This window comes from Sceloporus undulatus, chromosome 3, assembly GCF_019175285.1.
Source record: "Sceloporus undulatus isolate JIND9_A2432 ecotype Alabama chromosome 3, SceUnd_v1.1, whole genome shotgun sequence".
Taxonomy (NCBI): Eukaryota; Metazoa; Chordata; class Lepidosauria; order Squamata; family Phrynosomatidae; genus Sceloporus; species Sceloporus undulatus.
Window position 1 is genome coordinate 148,443,522 of NC_056524.1, and position 20,960 is coordinate 148,464,481.

The 20,960-nt window shown below is 41.0% G+C and overlaps 1 protein-coding gene across 9 annotated transcripts in view; it reads right to left on the reverse strand.

Moving 5' to 3' along the window:
- Positions 1-20,960, reverse strand: part of GBF1 (golgi brefeldin A resistant guanine nucleotide exchange factor 1) — a 115,841-nt gene that overhangs the window by 2,243 nt on the left and 92,638 nt on the right. For 7 of the 9 annotated variants that reach the window (XM_042456450.1, XM_042456452.1, XM_042456455.1 and 4 more), the window contains 8 exons: positions 19,058-19,304; positions 16,739-16,941; positions 11,409-11,559; positions 6,922-7,052; positions 3,213-3,314; positions 2,280-2,393; positions 1,456-1,633; positions 939-1,076 (listed from right to left, as the gene is read on the reverse strand). In XM_042456450.1, the coding sequence (XP_042312384.1) occupies positions 939-1,076; positions 1,456-1,633; positions 2,280-2,393; positions 3,213-3,314; positions 6,922-7,052; positions 11,409-11,559; positions 16,739-16,941; positions 19,058-19,304 (1,264 nt within the window). The remainder of the gene's footprint in view (positions 1-938; positions 1,077-1,455; positions 1,634-2,279; positions 2,394-3,212; positions 3,315-6,921; positions 7,053-11,408; positions 11,560-16,738; positions 16,942-19,057; positions 19,305-20,960) is intronic. The other 2 variants (XM_042456456.1, XM_042456451.1) reach the window with 1 other exon arrangement.

Consider the following 20,960-nt stretch of genomic DNA (forward strand, 5'->3'; position numbering starts at 1 on the left):
TAAGTAAAAAAATGTAGGTCAAAAAATTGACCCAAAAACGCCTGGGTTGATTTATACATGAGTCAATACGGATATCCCTGGAGCCTCTTCCCAGCTGGGCTGCCTCCTTAAGTCTGACCCTCAACTTATCCATAGATCATATGAAAATCAACAATTTTGGCCCCCAAAGTTGATCTTGGCTTATACATGGGGTCAACTTATAGTTGAGTATATATGGCATATCAATGGGAGATCATCATTGACATTAATCTTTTTGCCTGTCTTTTATTTCCATGCTTGCATGCTGGAAAGGCAGCTCCCAAAGAAATTAAATAAATAAATCCTCCCTTCCTTTACCATATTTTCTATAGTGTTAGGCTATAAGTAACTTAAGGAAGGGATTTATGTGTTTTTGTTCGCTTGCATTCGTCTGTAAAGCACGATGTTAAAATTCAAAGACACCTGGAAAATCAGTATGCAAAGGGATCTTGTAGCACTTTTGAGACTAAATGAAATAGAAAAGTTAGTAGCTTTCGGAGCCCCAAGCCTACCTTCTCAAAGGAAATAGGCCCAAGTCCACAAAATCTCATGCTACCAATTTCTCTCTTTCAGTTAGGTCCAACACACACTGCAGCAATAACCCAGTTTGAGACAACTTTAACTGCCCTGGCTCAATGGTAGGGAATTCTGGGAATTGTGGTTTTGTGAGACATTTAGCTTTCTCTGTCAGAAGGCTCTGGTGCCACAATAAACTACAATCCTCAGGATTCCTTAGCACTGAGCCAGGGCAGTTAAAGCAGTCTCAGACTGGACTATTTCTGCAGTGTGTTTTGGATCTTAATCTGAAAGGTGCTACAAGATCCCTTTGCTGTTATAAGAGTAGCAACAACAACAACAACAATAATAGTAACAGCAATACTAGTAATAACAACAGAAGTAGCAAAAAGCATGAGACCTACCTGTCACTGTCAGCTCAGGAGACTTCTCAGAGTGTACTGAGAGGGGGGTAGACCTTGCATCACCTCCAGAAGAATGTGGCAGAGCAGATATGATTGGTTTTGCAGGATGCATCTCTACTGGTAAAGTAGAAACTGGGTCTAAATAAAAGCATTAAGCAGAAAAACTTATATCTGAATACAAAGCATTTTCTTAAACCAAGACAACATTTTCCAGATTTCATGTCCCCCAATTGCATTTCAGATTTAATAAGCTACTAGGACTGTGTGTGCTCAAGCTCTGACCCCCTTTCAGTCAAAAAAAGCAAGAGTGATGGCCAACTTGAACTTCCCAATTGCCCAATACATAGGTTCTGTCTTTGCCTGCTCAATAACCTCAGACCTTCTTGACTGCAGAGATCTTGGTATGGCCATTCTTCACATAATGAAGGTTACTTAACTTTGAATACCTTTCTTAGAAGACCAAGGCTATTCACTGGTTATACATAATACAAAGGGAGATCCCTACATGAATACATACCTTGGATGACTGTCTGTTTGAAAAGCTCATCTCGCAGTTTTGGCAAAAAGCAATCTATTCGCTCCCAAGTGATCTCCCAGAGATCTGAATAGCCTGTCCGTGAGTCAGAGCTGTGAAATATTCCTGCTGTGTCCATTACTAGCAGCATATTCTTCAGTGATTCAGGAATGGCCTCTGGCTGGAAGGGAAGACATATCAGGGGAAGAGCTGAAATCTGAGTGTGAATGCCTATAACCTGTGTGGCTAAGCATTCACACTCTGGATTATTTCACAGGGTCAGTGGGCTCATCAAGTAACCAGGAAAGGTGAAGAGGTGGGACAGACAAAAGAAATGCCCTAAAAGATTACAAATAAGCAGAAAAGGGTAAAAGGAAGCTTCTGCCAAAAGAGACTTAGGGGTGAAAGAAACCATCCCCAAGGAGCGTCCTGCCGCTGCCCCTTTTAGCATCGTATCAAGGCCATGGCAACTGCACACTGTGGCCCCGATCCAGGGTTTTTCCAGGCCAAAAAGAAATGGCAAAATGCCACTTCTTTTTGGCCTGGAAAAAGGGCACCCATGCTGTTGCCACTTCTCCATTTCTTTGGCACAATGTGTCTAAACGCTGCGCTGAAGAAATATCGTGATGCTGCCTGTCATCTGGTCAGGTGGGCTAAGTAATGCCACTTTGGGAGTGGAGTCAGTGCACGTGCAGTCGTCATGTCCCCACTCCACCCCGACACTGGCCCTTTTGACCAGTCTGTACAGCCCCTTACATATGTGTTTTAAAGCTCAGAAAGAAGCAAAGAGAACTACTAGAAAAATAGAATAGCAACAAATCACATACCAACAAATCACTGGATCCAGAATGCATATATTTGTCCATGAAATCCAGAATTGTCAACCACAAAGCAGCGAATGTTGGGAGTGAAAGTAATGGAGACAAGTGCTGCAAGAAGACCTAGAAAAGAGGAGAACTCAGTAAGAATTGCAGCAAAAAGAAAAATGATTTCTGTCCTTAGCAGGTTTGGTATGACCAAGGTTCCACATAGGATCTCAAATCCTTGGAACTAGAAATGTAAGGAACACCGCACAATATCAGCATGCCCCATATCAGTACTTTTTGATTAGCTCACAGCTTGGAAACGGGACATTTCCCACAAATTCTGTGACTTCAACACTATGACAAAGATTAGTATTCTTGAATGGACAAACTCTTCCTTAATCGTAATGTATTGCTAAAATTAAACAGAACAGCTGGAATGAGAAGAGGCTATCTGAAGTGTTATTAGGCTTCAGTTTACTGTAGAAGCATGGAAAATCATTAAAATAGTTTTTTGGCAAATCATAATTGCATTTTAATTGTGAAGTAAAGCTGTTTTTACTTACAATAAACCCTTCAGCTTTTTTTTTTTTAGTATCCATGGCCAGCTGAACCAACTTCTTCTCTTACTGCTGATATATATACACTATATTACACATTTAAACAGAAAATGATGCTAAGCTAACATGCTCCACTGAACCTGTTTGAAATTTGCATTAGTCCAACAAGGAAACTTGTTAGGCAGCCCAATCCCATAACTGATGATGGGTTAGCGGTGGTATGTGCACTAAAACCCACTTTGACTAGCAGAAAACCACTGAATTAATAAACCTGTCCTAAGTATGACCTTTGGATCTTTATTTCCCTTTGCCTAACAGTAACTGTAAGGGGATGTTTAAAGTGATGTGCCTTCTGATTGGAAAACTTTACACTTTGAAATACAAAGAGGCCATGCACCTTGGAAAGTAGAGTTGAAGCTCTCATTCTGGTCTCCTCCATCCCGCCAATGTCTGCTGGGCTGATGTTTTCCAGGAGTTTGGTCAGCAAGGGAAATAGCACCTGTTTGATCCAAGAACCAAAAGTAAGAACAGTAGACAAAATCCAAAGCATGGGGAGTGACCAGGAAATTATCTTGTCTAACTTCTTCACAAGTCAAAATGCTATGAATGAGACAGCAGATTGACTCATCAGCAAATGAAATATTAGCCACAAGGAAGATGGCCAATAAGGAAATATAGAGTTGTATTACTTAAATAAATTTGTTTCTGTAAGATGGTAGGCTATGCCAGTTCTCCTCAGAATCCTTTTCATGGTAACTATATTGAATTAGTCTTTATTCGCAACACATCCTTTGATAAATTAGTTACCACTGAGGACAACCTAATGCAGGGGCTCACTACAGTTCTAGGAGGAACTCAGTTCCCACTCCCCTCAGCAGTCCCTAGATATGTATATACTCGGCTATAAGTCAAGAAATTTCTACCCAAAAATGGCGGCCAAAATCGCAGGTCAACTTATCTACGGGGCAATGGGGTACTTTAACCAAGCCTCTCCCCAGCCAGGCTACTTCTGCAAGAGATAGCCCAGCTGGGGAGACGCTGGCAAGGGTGCCTGATTGCCCCGCAGCCCCCGCTAGCCTCGACGCCCAGCGAGGGAGATGATCGCGCACCCTGCAGCCTCTCCTCCGCCAGGCTTTCCCCAGAGAAGGGGCCTGGCTGAGGAGACACTGGGGAGGGCGATCGCCTTCCCCAAAGCCTCTCTTCGGCAAGGCCCCCTCCCCAGGGAAGGGGCCCCGCCGAAGGGACGCTGGGGAGGGCGATCACCTTCCCCAAAGCCTCTCTTCGGCGAGGTCCTTTCCCCAGGGAAGGAGCCCCTCAGAAGGGACGCTTCTGGGGAGGGTGATCGCCTTCCCCAGAAGCCTCTCTTCGGCGAGGCTCTTTCCTCAGCGAAGGGGCCTAGCTGAGGAGATGCCGAGGAGGGTGCACGATCGCCCAAAAGCCTCTCCCTTGCTGGGCTTCTTTTGCAAGGAAAGCCCAGTCAGGGAGATGCTTAGGCAAGCCCACCCTCGACCTATCCACGGGTCATATGAAAATCCATATTTTTGGCCCCAAAAGTTGACCTCGACTTATACATGAGGTCGACTTATCCTTGAGTATATACGGTATGTCCCCTGATACCCCTAACTCCAGCAGTTAATATCAAAACATTCATCCTATGGCTACAATTCAGAACCCAAAGAACAATACCTACTTCTCAATTGCCACCTGGCAGCAGCCTTTCCATCAGGCTGCTGTCAGGTGGCAATTTCCATCAGAGGAAAGGGAATTGTGAGATGCAGAGCTATTTTATCTTTCTCTTGAGAGATCAGCTGCCTCTGGCCCTCACTCAACTATCACAGTAACCATTCCTCCAAGGTATCTCAACTACTATTGCCATTTCAGAAGGATTCTGTAAGAATTGTAACTTTTACGAACTTTTACAAATAGCATCCATAATCCAAAATGATTAAAGAGGATTTATTCCCAAAAGATAGCTTTTACCATATCTTTCTAAGGAATGATGATTATCATACAGAGAACATCATCATCATATAGACACAGGATGCAGCTTTGGCACTTCACAATATCCAAACATTGTTGTATGATAATTTATAAATCAGAGAATCATAGAGTTGGAAGACTCCATCCAGTCCAACCCCCTGCCATGCAAGAACATAGTATCAAAGAACCCCTGACAGATGGCCATCCAACTTCTCTTTAAAAAACCCCAAAGAAAGAGACTCCACTACTCTCCAAGGGAGTGTGTTCCACTGTCAAATAGCTTTTACTACATTAGAAGTTCCTTCTAAAAGTGAGATGGAATCTCTTTTCCTGTAGCTTGCATCCACTGTTCCTGGTTCTCTTCTCTAGAGTAGCAGAAAACAAGCTTGCTTCAGACTCAATATGACATCCCTTCAAATATTTAAACAGGGCTATCATATCACTTTTTAACCTTCTCTTCTCCAGACTAAACATACCCAGCTCACTAAGTCTCTTCTCATAGGGCATGATTTCCAGACCCTACACCATTTTGGTTGCCCCTCCTTTGGACACATTCCAGCTTGTCAATATCCTAACAATTCCCCCTTATGCCCTCGCTCAGACACACCAAAGCCCCAAGAGACATCTATATGTCAAAAGAATCTTCTTTGACAGAAAAAGCCCTTCTTTAACAGCCACTTCATCATTCAGGGCTTGCTGAAATGGCAAAGCATTTCTGGCTCTCTCAAACTGCAAAGTAACTCCCATATTCAAAGTGTATATGTTAATGCATAAGTTATGCATACATATGAAATTCAATCAGACATCGATAAATGGAGTTTTCTCCTGAGTGACAAGGGAGCTTTATATTATTTCCCTTTTTTGGTGGAATCACCCTCCTTGAAGGTGTTTAAACAGAGGCTGGATGGCCATCTGTCAGGTATGCTTTTATTGAGATTTCCTGCATGGCAGGACTGGATGGCCTTTGTGGTATCTTCCAACTCTATTATTCTATGATTCTATGATCTGTTAATTATCCTAAATCTAGCACAGGCTAAAGAGAGATCATGGCTACTTGTTTCTCATACCAACTGAAATTATTTTTAAATTCAATTTACCATAAAATGCTCAGGGCAATAAACAACGAAACAATAAACATAATAAGATAAAAACCGTAAATACACATGATCTGGAATTAAATAACTGGAGGCTAAAACCGACATACAAAATTCACCAGAGATAAGGAGGATTGGATCATGGCAAAGTTGGATTGGGGACTGGGGAACATGTAGACTGGAATTTCTGAGGTGTAATATATGCTTCGGAAACTGTTTAGCGTTTCAAATGCATAAAAATAATAACATACACTTTTTTGTTTTCTTGTATTTAACTATTTATAATATGTATGATTTTATCTGCATTTGAAATTAATTACTAATTTGGAGCCTTGTATCCCATCTAGGGATGTAATTCCTCACATATTTCATTTACAAACAACAATGAAAAATGTCTAGAACATTCTGCCTGTTGGATGAAACCACCAGACTTTTTTTCTTTTCTTTTCCTTTTTCCCCGCTTTCTTTTTTCTTTTTTTGTATTTCCAGAGTTTGGAAGTTTACTCAAAAACATTATTACTGTCCCCCCCCTGCCAATGCCTGCTGGTCTTTCACAGGGATGCTAAAAAACCCTCACTATCTGACTTTTTTTTTCAAGAGGATATCTCAGATAAGAAAGTTTATTAACTTTCTTTACAGACTTCTTCCCAGAAAATCTTCCCTCAGGAATGTTACTATGTCCACATTGCTGGTTGTCAAAGTGGCAGAGCCTTTCCCAGCAGTGACTAGGATTTGACTTCATGAAAGCTATCATGTATTCTATATCCACCAAGATGTATCTTTTGTCCAGAAAACAAAAGGAATGGGAGATTAGGCCAAGCTAACAAAGATAAGGGTGAAAGGACTGCACAAGACTCTCTACTAAACCAAAGGCTAAATCTGGTGCTTTCCATAGCAGTAGAATTCAAAGATACAGCCATGTTAGTCTGTAGAATCAGTATGTAGAGAGATCTTTAGCACCTTGAATTCTATCAAACTAAAGGTTCCATTCCCGACTTGCTTTCTGTGTTGAATCAGACATAAAACAGTTACCTTGTTGAAACAGGATTCCCACTCCAAAGCATCAAGCGCTTGCAGGTCATGTACAAGGAGAGCCCGTTGAAGGTAAGTCAGAGCCTGCATCCGCACCTGTCGTCGTGCATCACAACACAAGCAGGCAATACCTGTTCAGAGTAAAAGTTAAAACAATGGAATAATAGAGTTGAAAATGGCTCCAACTCCTTCCTTATGTTAGTCTCTAACAAAAACCTTCTAGGAAAAAGCAGTCCATCCTTTGTCCCAAAACAGTCTACTCCATGATTTTACAGTTCTTAATATCAGGAAGAGCCTCCTGTTTAATCAAAACCTCCTGTCTTGTAATTTGAATTCACTAGTTTAGGTCCTACCCCTTGCAGCATCAGAAGTCATGCTTATAAAGCTTGCAGGGAAGTAAATCTTAGTTTATTCTGTTTTGATAAGAATCACTATTTCTAAACATGTTCCCCATGCTGGATAAGATTATGAGAACTTTTGAGCATTTTCTCTTTTTCTTTCTTTCTTTTTCCATTTTAATAATAATAATAATAATAATAATAATAATAATAATAATTTATATCCCGCTTCTCCCTACAGATCAAGGCAGGTTAAAATAAAAATTAAAATACATAGTACAACAATCAATAACATTACCCAATCCACCAACCCCCCAATCTCAACATAACAAAACAATTTAGAGAAAGAAAAAAGTTAAAAATAATTTTAAAATAGCGTGTAAGAGCAAGACGATTAGGGGTGGACAGGGTAATCCTTTTCAGTGGGAGGTCAGTCTAGGAAGAGATCTGTCTTGACTGTCTTTTTAAAGGCGTCAAGAGAAGTGATATGACGGATCTCCTCCAGCAGGTCATTCCAAATTTTTGGAGTGGCAACTGAGAAGGTCCTCTGAGAAATCGCAGCCAACCTGGTCTTTTTTGGCTGCAATAAATTCTTCCCAGAGGACCTGAGTGTGCGGGGTGGGTTGTATGGAAAGAGGCGTTCCCGCAAGTAAACTGGACCCAAGCCATGTAGGGCTTTAAAGGTAATAACCAACACCTTGTACTGTGCATGGAAGCTAATTGGCAGCCGGTGGAGGGATTTTAAAATAGGTGTTATATTGTTGAATCTGAATTTACCAGTGACCAGTCTGGCTGCCATATTTTGGACCAGTTGAAGCTTCTGAACTTGGCACAAGGGTAGCCCCATGTAGAGCACATTGCAGAAATTGAGACGAGAGGTTACCAGCGTGTGTACAACTGCTTCTAGGTCCCCGGCTCCAGGTAGGATAGCAACCGGCATATTAACCAAAGCTGATAGCAGGCACTCCTGACCGTTGTATCTATCTGTGATGACAACTGAAGCGACGAGTCCAGGAGCATCCCCAAGCTGCGAACGCAGTTCTTTAAGGGAAGTGTGACCCCCATCCAGAAATGGTTGACATATCCCCATATCCGGATTAGGGGGCCCTATAGCGAGTACCTCCATCTTATTAGAATTCAATTTAAGTTTATTTTTCCTCATCCAGTCCATTACTACCTTAAGACATTCATTCAGAGAGAAGCCTTCCTTAGTCACTGCAGCAGTCCGAGACATGGAGAAGCAGATCTGGGTGTCATCAGCGTACTGTTAACACCCTGCCCCATGTCTCTGCATGATCTCGCCCAGCAACTTCATGTAAAAGTTGAATAGCATAGGAGACACAATGGTCCCTTGAGGAACAGCAGATTTTGCTCTCTTTTAGAAGAGCAACTGTCTCCCAGCATCATCATCTGGAATCTGCCTGAGAAATAAGAATGGAACCACTGCAATGCAGCGCCCCCAATTCCCAACTCTCCCAAGCATTCCAGAAGGATACGATAGTCAATGATACCGAAGGCCACCGAGAGGTCCAAGAGCACCAACAGGGTCACACTTCCCCTATCAATGCCCAAACAAAGATCATCGACTAAGGTGACCATGGTAGTCTCAACTCCATATCCTAAAGCCAGTTGGAAATTTTGGGACTTTTTTAATTAAAAAATTTTTGTAAATGCTTTTATATACAAAAGAAAAGTAGTTCTGTGCAAAATATTCTACCCCTATAAAAATCCCCATGCTTTACTATGTCTGCTGGAAAAACACAACTCTTTTTGCTCTTCTGCAGGGACCCAAAATATTATGGTAGCTTGGAATTTTTAAAAATTCTCACTCTTGCTTTGAGAGAATGAGAGAATTTGTGAATATTCTTTACATGCGTACCAGCTTCTTCTATATGACATCTCTTAAAATATTTGAGGATGGCTATCATATTACCTCTCAGTTAATTCTCTTCTAGGTTAAACATATGCAACCCTTCAACTGTTCCGCATAAGTCTTAGTTCAATTGACTTAATCAACTTTGTTATTAACTGCCCTCGAGTTGATCTTGACCCATGGTGATCCTGTGGATAAGAAGTCTCCAAGACTCCCTGTCCTCCACTGCTTTGCTGTCCTGTAAACTCATATCTATGACTTCTTTAATAGAGTCCACCCATCTAGCATGTGCCCTTCCTCTCTTTCTACTTCCCTCCACCTTTTCTAGCATTATTGTTTTTTCCAGTGAGTCCCCCTTTCTCATGTTGTGCCCTAAGTACGACAGCCTCAGTTTTATCATCTTGGCTTCCAAGACGATCTCTGGCTTGATCTGCTCTAGGACCCATTTATTTGTTTCTTTGGTCATCCACAGTATTCTCAGCATTCTTCTCCTGCACATCTCAAATGCACTGATTTTCTTGTTATCTACTTTTTTCACTGTCCAGCTCTCACATCCTGGCTGCAGTCCCCATTTCTATCAATGTTTGATCCCAAGTATGAGAACTCTTTTACCACTTCTATTTCTTCATTGTCTAGGTTGAAGTTGTCAAGATTCTCCATTATCATTATTTTTGTTTTCTTTATGTTCAACAGTAGGCCTGCCTTTGCACTTTCCTCCTTAATCTTTCTTAGTAAGTTGTTCCAGGTCTGGGAAGTTTTCAGCTACATATCTTAGAATGTTGATATTTTTTCCTCCTATTTTCGCTCCTCCTTCTTCTTTGTACAAGCCCGGTTTTCTTACAATACGTTCTGCATATAAGTTTAACAGGTAGGGCGATAAGATGCAGTCTTATCTGACCCCTTTGCCAATTGGGAACCATTCTGTTTCTCTGTGTTCTGTTCTAGCAGTAGCCTCTTGTCCTGAGTACAGAATGCTCATCAGGACTATTAGATGTGTTGACATTCCCATATCTTTAAGGATGTTCCATAGCCTTTCATGATCTGTGCAATCAAAGGCTTTGCTATAGTCTATAAAGCACACACTAATTTTATTTTAGAATTCCCTTGTGCATTTCATTAGCCATTGTATGTTTGCAGTTTGGTCCCTAGTGCCTCTTCCTTTCCTGAACTGAACCCTGACTGGACCTCTGGGATTTCTCTCCCCATGTATGGTTGGAGTCTATGTTGCAGAATTTTGAGTAGAATTTTGCTTGCGTGGGAGATTAGTGCTATAATCCTATAGTTGCTGCAGTCCTTTGTGTCTCCTTTTTTCTGGATGGGGATGTATATTGATAAGTTTCCAATCTATTGGCCATCATTTTGTTTTCCATATCTGTTGACATATGTTGGTTAGCATTAGAGTTGACTCTGTCAATGTGGACTGCAGCAGTTCGATTGGAATATCATCTGTTCCTGGTGATTGGGGGGGGGGGCATTTCTCTTATTGCAGCTTCCACCTCACTTTTAAGAATTTGGGATTCATGTTCAAATGGCTCTTCATCCCATGTGTCCTTCATTTTGTCATGTCTTTTATATAACTCTTCTATGTATTGCATCCAACATCTTTTTATTCCTTCCTAGTCTTGAATTATGGGTTGTTTTTTTATCATAGAGCATTCTGGTCCTTGTTCTGAACTTCCCTTTGATTTCCCAGATTTTGTGGAATAGGTCTCTTGTTCCTCCCTTTTTGTTGTTGTGTTCTTTTTCTCTGCACTGGACATTGTAGTAGTTTTCTTTATCTTTTTGCACAAGCCTTGGTACTGTAATCAACTACTGAATGATAAATCTAATCTTTTTAGTGGGTGTACTTTAGCTAGGACTTCCATTAAGATTTACACAAATGTATCTGACTCTTTGATGTACTGTTGTTGTTGTTGTTGTTGTTGTTGTTGTTGTTTATGTATGCCTTCAAGTCATTTCTGACTTATGGTGACCTTTAGCTGAACCTATCTTGGGGTTTTCTTGGTAAGATTTGTTTGGAGAAGGTTTACCTTTGCCTTCCTCTGAGGCGACTTACCCAACAATACCCAGTGGGTTTCCATGCAAGTTGGGACTGGGGATTTGAACTCTGGTTCCCAGAGTTATAATCCAACATGAAAACTAATACATGCTGTTTTAATACTAAGTTTAGAAGACCTAAATAAATTTTAATTGTTCTGAAGACTGATATCTGTCATCCTATGTTTCCTTCTGCTATATGGCCGACATCATCAGATCCTAGGGTGCATCAGTTTTACCTTGCAGCAAAGGGCACCAGCAATTAGTCCATAATGTCCGAGAGTCTGCTTCAATTTTCTTTCCTGCAGTCTCAAGATGGTGCTGCTCTTCTGCCCAAGAGTTATAGATGCTGGCAGCTCGGGTGTGGAGGGTATGCATTAGGTCTAGCAGCTGCAATTGAAATAAAATAGGCAAAGAATAACCTATTGATCTGTTATCTCTAAACAAAACAAAACCTTGTAAATAATGATTCATAGCAAAATACCCTGACAAGGAACAAACCTGTGTATTTCAGAAATATGACCATCCTTCTGCCTGCACTAACTTTAAAGATCTTTCCACAAGCTATTATTCCCAGGGTACATAGTTAAAGTACAGCTCTTTGGACACTGTTGGATGTGGCCCAACTGGCTATGCTGGCTTGAGTTTAACAGTGGCAGACAACACTGTGCACACCCGTACTCTGATCTAAGTGAGAAGGGGCTACTTTTTCCCATCACTATGTTTCAAATGTGTACGGCAAAAGTGCAAACACAGGACCTCTTTAATAGTTAAGATATAAAGAGATATTGTAGCACCACGGAGACTGAAAGAGGTCTGTGGCATTAGCTTTCATAGAAAAGCTTATGTCACAAACATTCTCTCAGCTAATCTTGAAGATGCTACAAGATGCTTGTAACACAAAAGGTGCTACAAGCCCCAGACTAACATGGCTATTTCTTTGAATACTACTGGTTAAGATATAGGTAAAAAGTGTTAAGTGTTCCTTAGCATATATGTTTTTTTTAAAGAGCAGAAGTGCCAAGGCCCAAATCTAGCATTATCTATTTTTTGAAAGAATTCTAGAGACCACTAGTCCCAGACATTTTGGCCCCTCAACTCTGGGTGCTCAAATGGTCTATGGGTCCACTAGTCAATTCGTTCTACTCTTGCTGTAATCCAATGACCCCAGAATTTTTTTAACAACATGGTATATAAACCTCTCATTTTATATATCCTCCATCAACTTCATCTTTTAAAAGGAGATTACATTGTCTGATTTTATCATTCATTTTGTTCTTCGTTGAACATAATCGTGTCTTGGGACATACCAGGAAGCCTCAAGCTGGTTTGCAGAGAAAAAGACATCTAGAAATGAGTGAACTATTAATGGCACCCAAGCAAGGCAAGGGATCATGTGATTTTGAAAGAAACTCTTTAGATTAGATCTTGACTCCTCCTACAGTACAAATTAGCCTCAAAGAATACAGAGTTAAAGAAACAAAGAAGAGATGGAGATCTTGTGATAGAGAAAGGAACATTGGTACTTACCTGGACGGAGCCCCCCCCCCCCCGTGTAGGCCACGGCGCGGCACAGCAAGGAGGGCCTCGGAGAGCCTGCCTGGGGTTCTCTCACTCGGGAATGTAGGGATGGCGGATGCAGGACCAAAACCAGTCCAGTCCCTGGTGGAGGGGCCAGTGGGGACCCCAAAGGGGGCCTGAGGAAGCATACTGGGGGCACCTCTTAAGTAGGCTGCTGCTTCCTGGACAAAAATCACCCTAATAAAGTTTGCCAGGTCTGGGGAGTCGTGAAAAGTGGGGGGGGGGGGAAGGATGTACAGTGGACCCTTGTTATACCCTGAGGTTTGTTTCCAAGATCCCCTGTGGATAACAAAATCCATGGATGCTCAAGCCCCATTAAATATAATGACACAGCAAAATGGTGTCCCTTATATAAAACGGAAAATCAAGGTCTGATATTTGAAATTTATACTTTTAAAAAACATTTTCAAACAGTGGATGCTTGAATCCGTGTATAAAAAATCCATGGATAAGAAGGGCCAACTGTACTTACCCCTGGCCCCAACAGTATAGCTGTGGCTGGTGAGGCCTCCGGCATCACCTGTCCTAAACAGACTGGTGGTGTGGCCAAAGACTCTACAGCTGCACAGAGGGGAAGGCCCTCCCCTGGCTGGGGCTCAGAGTCCCCCTCCCTGGCCAGCTGCTTGTTGGTTACGGAGGACTGGGAATGGGGTGAGCTCTCTGCTGCTGCAGCAGCCTTCTCTAAGGGTGATCCATAAGGCAACCATAAGGTTGCGAGTTCAATATCAGCCAGGTCTCAAGCTTGACTCAGGCTTGCATCCTTCTGAGGTCACTAAAACAAGTACCCAGCTTGTTGGAAGCAATTAGCTTACAGTTGATAAACCACTTAAGAGACTGCTTAGGCAGTATGAAGCGGCATATAATTGAAGCTGCTATTGCTAATACTGCGATTATCCCACAATTATCATGTGAATAAAGAGGAATTCTAGCACCGCTTTTTACTCACAGGGAAATCCCATGAATAAAAGGTGGTGCTAGAAGTCCTCTGTTCATGGGATAATTGCGAGATAATAACAATAGTGTGCGACGTTGTGTGATAATCTTCATGTTATTGCGTGATACTGATGGGAGCATCCCACTATGCTCTCGTCTTTTTGCCCATTTGATAAAGTCCTTAGGGAGCTGGGGATGTTTAACCTGGAAAAGAGATGGTTAAGAGGTGGTATGATAGCCCTATTTAAATATTTCAAGGCATGTAATGTTGAGGATGGAACAAGTTTGTTTTCTGCTGCTCCAGAGACTAGAAAACAGAGCAATGGATACAAGCTAAAGGAAAAGAAATTCCATCTCAACATTAGGAAGAACTTCCTGATAGTAAAAGCTATTCAACAGTGGAACACACTCCCTCTAAGAGTGGTGAAGTCCTTCTTTGGCGATTTTCAAACAGAAGCTGGATGGCCATCTGTTGGGGGCACTTTGACTCTGTGTTCCTGCATGGCAGGAGGTTGGACTGGATGGCCCTTGAGGTCTCTTCCAACTCTATGAGTCTATGATTCCACCTATTGCTACATTGTCTTCTACAGTGATAGCTCTGTAGAGAAACACTTCCACGTATAAAGCCCACTAACATTTAGCTTGCTTCCAACTTGAAGACATAAGGAGTCAGAAATTATTCTGTTGTTTCTTGTGGACTGCCTTTTGAAGAGGAGGTTGTCCCACCATGGCCCATTTGGGGCCATGTGACTTTACCTAGCCTGGTTTTAAATCCCTCAAATCCCTGGGATATGAAAAATTTCTAAAGGGACAAAAAGACTGGTCTGAATACTTTGATTGCCTTTCCCCCTCTCTTTTCTTTACAGAGACATTTTTTTGTCTTGATGAGAATGTCTTTGAGGGCACCCTCCCTGAAAAAAGAGACATCCTATGAAAGGAAATGTAGCCAGAATTGGCCTGGATCTGTATATGGATTCCAAATTTTTGAAACCAACTGACCTGCTAGTAACTGTGAATTTCAGAGTGGAGCAAGCTGAAATATGTGAGAATTTCTAATGGCACTGACTATAAAAACTAGACTCTCGTAAAGTTTAATATGAGATCCTGCTTGTCTCATGTATGTATGTATGTATATATATACACACACACACACACACACACACACACACATCTCTTCCCCAGAGATATATACATCCGTTCCCTAGAAACCAGTGAAGCTTTGGAAAAGGTCCACATACACAATGTGCATTCCTCCTGAAACCACTTTAATGCTCAGTCTACTCTTTGATCTCAAGGTCCTTGGGTGTAACACATCTGTCAGAAGAGCAGAGACAGAAGCACTTAGTAAAAGCAACATAAGAAGGTCCACATCCTAGCAAGCTGACCATTCAGCTTATCCCAAAAAGAAATCCTCGAATTTGAAATCACTGTAGATTCATGAGGAAGTGAATGCAAAAATGAGTAGATGCAGAAACATCTACGGTTGTATTCCTGACTGGGCTAGGTTTTGACAGATACCAGTTTTGATAAGAAAGGAATAAAATAATCACTAGTAAAATGTATTTTTGTACACTCCTCATGTTCTCCTGAATTTGGTCACCTTCTGTCCTCTCTGTGTTAGGGAGGCAGAAAAGCAGAAGCTGAATCTGTCCCCCTTTCGATATCTGGGTGTCTGGATGTAATTAAAGCCCTTGGGCGTAGAAAAGGGGGATGTCTTCTTCATACAAAGAATGAATAACTTCTTGAGAGGAGAGGCTGTGTGTTAATGGCAATGGCAATATAGAAATACAGAATTATTTAAGAAAAAATATAGACCCAAGACTATGACCTCTTCTGGATGATGGCAAAGTAAAAGCAAGCCAAGTATCTAGTAGAAGAAGCTAGAGACCTAGTAAAAAAAGCCTTTGAAAATCACAGGACAGCAGAGGTTAACTCATTCCTAGATGTCTTCTATAATAACAGAAAATTCCAAGATTTTAAACTCCTTTGTAACAACACACTTAGGGCTGGAACAGACAACCTGTTAAAGAGGCCTTCTGGGCATCTTGGCAGTGTGACGTTTACACACTGCACACTCCCAAGCTGCCCAGAAGCTGGCTAGAAGCTGGCTGGCTGCCCAGACGTGGACAACTTCACAATGTTCTGGCAGTGTGGCATTTACATGCCACACACCACTGGAGCACCCAGAAGCCGACCTGGGGTTGCAGTGGGGCAGGGAAAGGTGCATCTTTCCCGGCCCAAATAGGACAGATCTACTCCTATTTGGGCCAGATTCAAGGCAGATTAGGGGTGTGGCATGTGCTTGCCACGGCCCCAATCCGTCTTCAGCGGGGGCAGCTTCAAGCTGCCCCTTCTTGCCGGTCTGTTCCAGCCCTTAATCTGTCAAGGAAAAGTGGCTCCTGAACCCTCTAAAGTTGCTCACTCCTCTTGTTATCTGAGTCATGATCATGGAGGCTTTTGGAGGAAACCAAAATATATCTATAGTATTTATTTAATAAAAAAACCAACACATGCTGCTTCCTTACTCATACATACTACATCAATAGTGATTACAGTACTAGTTTTCTCCAGCCCTACACATATCCTTAGAATAAAGCCTAAGATGGTAGATTTCCAGTAAAGTACTCCTAGGTACAAAACAGAAGTAAACTCCCTGCAAATGCATCAGTAAGGATCAAACTAGTCACAACATTATTCACACTGTTTGACTTTATTAGGCTGTGTGTGTGTTTGTACAAAGAACCATGATGGGGCCTTCTGAGCTAGACAGGGTTCATGGTGGGTGCAAAGGAAGGGGTTTAACCTATTTTGTGGTCTTTATCCAAATCCCTCCTTCCCTAGGCACCTGCTCTTTACAATGGTACAAAAGCCCCTTTTGATCCAAATATGACTACCTAACCCTGCCACATTCTGGCAACAGCTATATATTTTTTAAAACAGCAGCCATGAAAGGCCAAACAACATGAATAATATAATGTCTACTTTGGCCCAAAGCAACTCCAATTAGGCCACAAACAGCAGGGAAAGACAAGGAAGAAATCCTGACTATACTTACGTCCTGACTAACCTGTAAAGACACAGTGTGGTAACTGGCAGGGACACTCTCATCCTCATCCTCATCCTCACTGGGGGAACGGTGCTGATGCTGGCTGGAGGCCCTCATGTGCCGCAGAGAACTCTCTTTGGATTTCTTCTTAAAACGTGTTGGTTTCGAGTCATATTGATGGCTTTTCCCCCGTTTCTCCTGGGACTTGCAGCCTATGGACAATATACTTCTTTATCTTACCAAGTTGTAATGCAGAAATAACAAGCTGAGCAACTCAGCTCAATAAACAGACAGCTTTTAGATATAAAATAGGAAAACTGAAACATTTCCTAGGAGACTCTGAATTCTAGGTCATTCTTAAAAGAACAGAAGCCATATCTAAAGCAAAATGTCCTATATGTCAGCAGACTAACACGGGAGACTGACAATAAGAGCTCCCAGAATTTCCCCCAAAAAGCCAATTGTTGATTCTGAAATCTAAGTAGCATGAACAGATTCCTGGCGGCCATTTCCCAAAGAATATCCTCCCTAATAGGTACTTCTATGTGCACCTGCCCACCAGGTCTACTAAATCAAAATTCCCTACAATCTCTTCAAATGGCTGCTAATTATTAAAATGAAAAGGAAAAAAGGTAGGAAAGCCTGACCATGGATCTCCAACTTCATGTCTAATTTAGCTCCAGGCAAATAAATACGTGAGACAGAGAGTGTGTGTGACAGATTGTGTTAGGTGTTGAGAAATGGCCTGGAGATTATGCCTATACATAGACTGCAACTGATCATAGCTAGCAGTAAATCCTTCAAAGCATAGTGAAAAAAGGAGAATGGCAGAGGTTATGTTAAGCAAGAAACAAAAGAAAACAAAACAACATCTCTCAGAAATAAACTAGTCCTGGGCAGGTAGAGATGTACACTTGCCAGGCAGCAAACTATCAATGGCGTTTCCAAATTAAAGTATATTCTGCAATCGTTCTTCCTGAACAAATTTTTATGGGGGGGAGGGGGGGAAGACAGAAGTCATGGGAAAAGATATATGTATTAGAAGCAAAAAAAAAAAAAAAAAAGACAATGTCTGGACTCCCACAGGCAGGGCACTTGCAGATAAAATCTGTCTTTTAAAAACTGTCTTAAAGCACCCAGTGAGTAGCACATGTGAGCACAGTGAGCAGTCTGTCACTCCAACAAAATGAAATAGCTTGAACATATTGACAGAGAAGGCTTGGTGGCAACTTTTCAAATTTTCTTAACTGGGTTTTATTCTAAAATAATTTCTCGACATAACTTAATAACTAACTACTATTGCCACAGCTCTGCTTTTTAACTTCCAGCACCTTTTCCTCGAAAACATACCACTTCTTGTTTCCTTTTCTCTGTCAGGCCTTTTTACTTAAAGTAAGAATGTTCATGAGCATTCCATGAAATTAAAAGAAATCAATAACTAAAGAGAAGATTGGTCATTTTTATAAAGTAAGGACATGAACCATTAGCCACATGTTTGAATGTACACACATACGCCCAAAGTTTAAAATTATATCTGGTTTTCTGAATTTCTGTTTTTCTAATTTTTTTAAAAAATGTAAGTGAAATAATTTCTTAATTTGGTGCTTCACTTTCACTTTCATACCATATTTATCTCTGTATTGCAACCATGTGCCAAAAGTTGTCTTTGATTTCAAATATTCATTAGAGAAACAGGATTAAAATATCCTTCTGTATCTACCTCATGAAGACACAAGTAAACATGAGAATATTAATTGGAGGATGTGATATCTAGAATCCGTGTATTCTTGTCCTGTTTTAAAGTTACCTGAAGAGTATAAAATGTTCCCTTGGTATTCTTATGGACATAACCTGTCACTCCACTGTCAAATAAGGGAAGTTATTGTAATGTATTTTTAATGTGTGTGTGTTTTTATGTTTATATATTTATTTGTTTTTGTTTTGTGTATTACATATTATTGTATGAGATCTCGTAGCACCTTTAAGACTTACTGAAAGAACAAAGTTGGTATCATGCGCTTTTGTAGATTTAAGTCTACTTCCTCAGATGCATTTGCAAGTAGACTTAAGTCTACAAAAGCTCATGCTACCAACTTCTTTCTTTTAGTCTCAAAAGTGCTACAAGATCTCTCTACATACTGACTGTACTAACATGGCTATATTTTTGAATTCTTCCACTGTGTATTATTGTGTTTATGTTAGTTTTGAACAGTGAATAAAAATTATTTTAAATTACAATGATTATTATTATTCCCTTAGTATTCTTATGGACATAACTTGTCGCTTCACTGCCAAATCACAGAACTAACACTCAAGGTTTGGCCTCACCTCCATTTAGACTAGCCTCCACAAAGATGCGGATAGTTTTGACACAGAGCTCAAAGTTCTCAGGTGTGACATGGGCAGCATCTCGTACGATGAAAGACAAGGATTCCACACACTTCATGAGGGACTTGGTATTATGTGGGCCAAGGTCCATCCCCACAGTCAGACTGTACTGATTCACCAAAGGAGAGCTGCCAAGTTTGGAGAGTCCAGCTAAGACTTTTGGGTTATCAAGGTCATCCTTTCCAACCTGTAGAAACAGAAAGTACTTGAGTTTCATAGGACATCCTTCAGCCCTAACTATGGCTACGAAAATAGGCTGTGTTCACATACTGACTTTTATTTACCACTTTGTGTACTGTTCCAGAGCAATGGGGTCCTCCTTCCTTAGTACAGTGGGCTATTGGTATTCACTGGGGGTTGGTCCCAGGGCCCCCCATGGATTCCAAAATCCATGGATGCTCAAGTCCAATTAAATACAATGGTGTAGTGAAATGGTATCCCTTATATAAAGTGGCAAAATCAAGGTTCGCTTTTTGGAATTCATAAGTTTTGTGGAATATTTTAAATCTTTGTATGATTGAATCTGTAAATAAAGAATCCATAAAGATGGAGGGCCAGCTGTATGTCCTCTTTTCATATATAGGCAAATCACTAGGAATACAAGTGGCTCTGGGCCTCTTCATTAAGTTCAGTAGACAGTATGTCAATGGAAAGAGATCTGATTTTGCAGACGTCAGTACATCACTTGCCTTTCCCTGTGGCCTGTAGGAGTATATCACCAGTGCTAGTGATGCAATTGAGACTGATTACTTCAAGGCTTCCAAATTGGAGTACAGGGACTTTTAATCCTCCTTTCAAAACCATTTTAATCTGACAGTGAGAGGAATTCTCTTCTCCTCACCCTCCCCACTTCTCTCTGCCCCCAACTACTGGATGGTAGCTACTGTTACAGAGGCAAGCAAAGAAAAGGATGGATCTGTTCAGCTGATGATGTTATGCAGTCTGCCGGACTGCAAGTAGACTTTTCTATTAACTAGATTTCAGCAAAATGAACATACTATGCCATAGCTTTTTCAGCTGTGCTATCTTCCATTGGGGTGTTTCCAGACCCAACTCAAAGTTCTGTTTTGAATTTTAAAGTCCTATATAGCTTAGAGACAATTTAGCTAAAGGGTTATTTCCTTCCACATATACCTTAGATCTTGAAAAGGTCCTTCTCAGATGGCCACTGTGAAATAAAATCTAGAAGGAAACCATAGGGGAGAGGACCTTCTCAATGATAGCACCCAGAACACAGAATGCCCTCCCCAATTTAGCTCCCTTGTCACTTACTTTGCATGCCTAGTACCTATTCAATCCATTGGAACACTAAACAAAGACCTTTAAAATAAATATCCCCTATGTTTCTAAGAGCCATTGGGGAGCTTTCATTGGATTTCATGTTTCTTAGCTTTGAAATTGACAGCACAGTATCTTTAAAAAAAAAAAGATTACAATTATTGCATTTGAAATAATTTTATATTTTCAATAATTTTTAATCATTATGCCTACAATCTAGAGAATGTTGGTTCATTAGGTGGCATAGGACCCACAAATAATAAACAAATAAACCAACAAGCTGCCAAATGCAAATACACTAGATACTAGACTGGAAAGTGATCTTTGTTCCTTTCCCTTCCCAACTTGCCAAGGATTATGGAGAAAGATGATAGCTCAGTGGTCCAGCACATGTTTTGCATGTAAAATATCCCAGATCCATTCCTTAGCATCTACAGACCAAAAGGGAAAGAGCTGCCATACAATATAGATAACGCTCAGCTAGATGGACCAATGGCCTAATTCATCACAAGCAGATTCCTATATTTACAACTGGCGAAAGAGGTCAGTGGAAAGTCATAAAGCA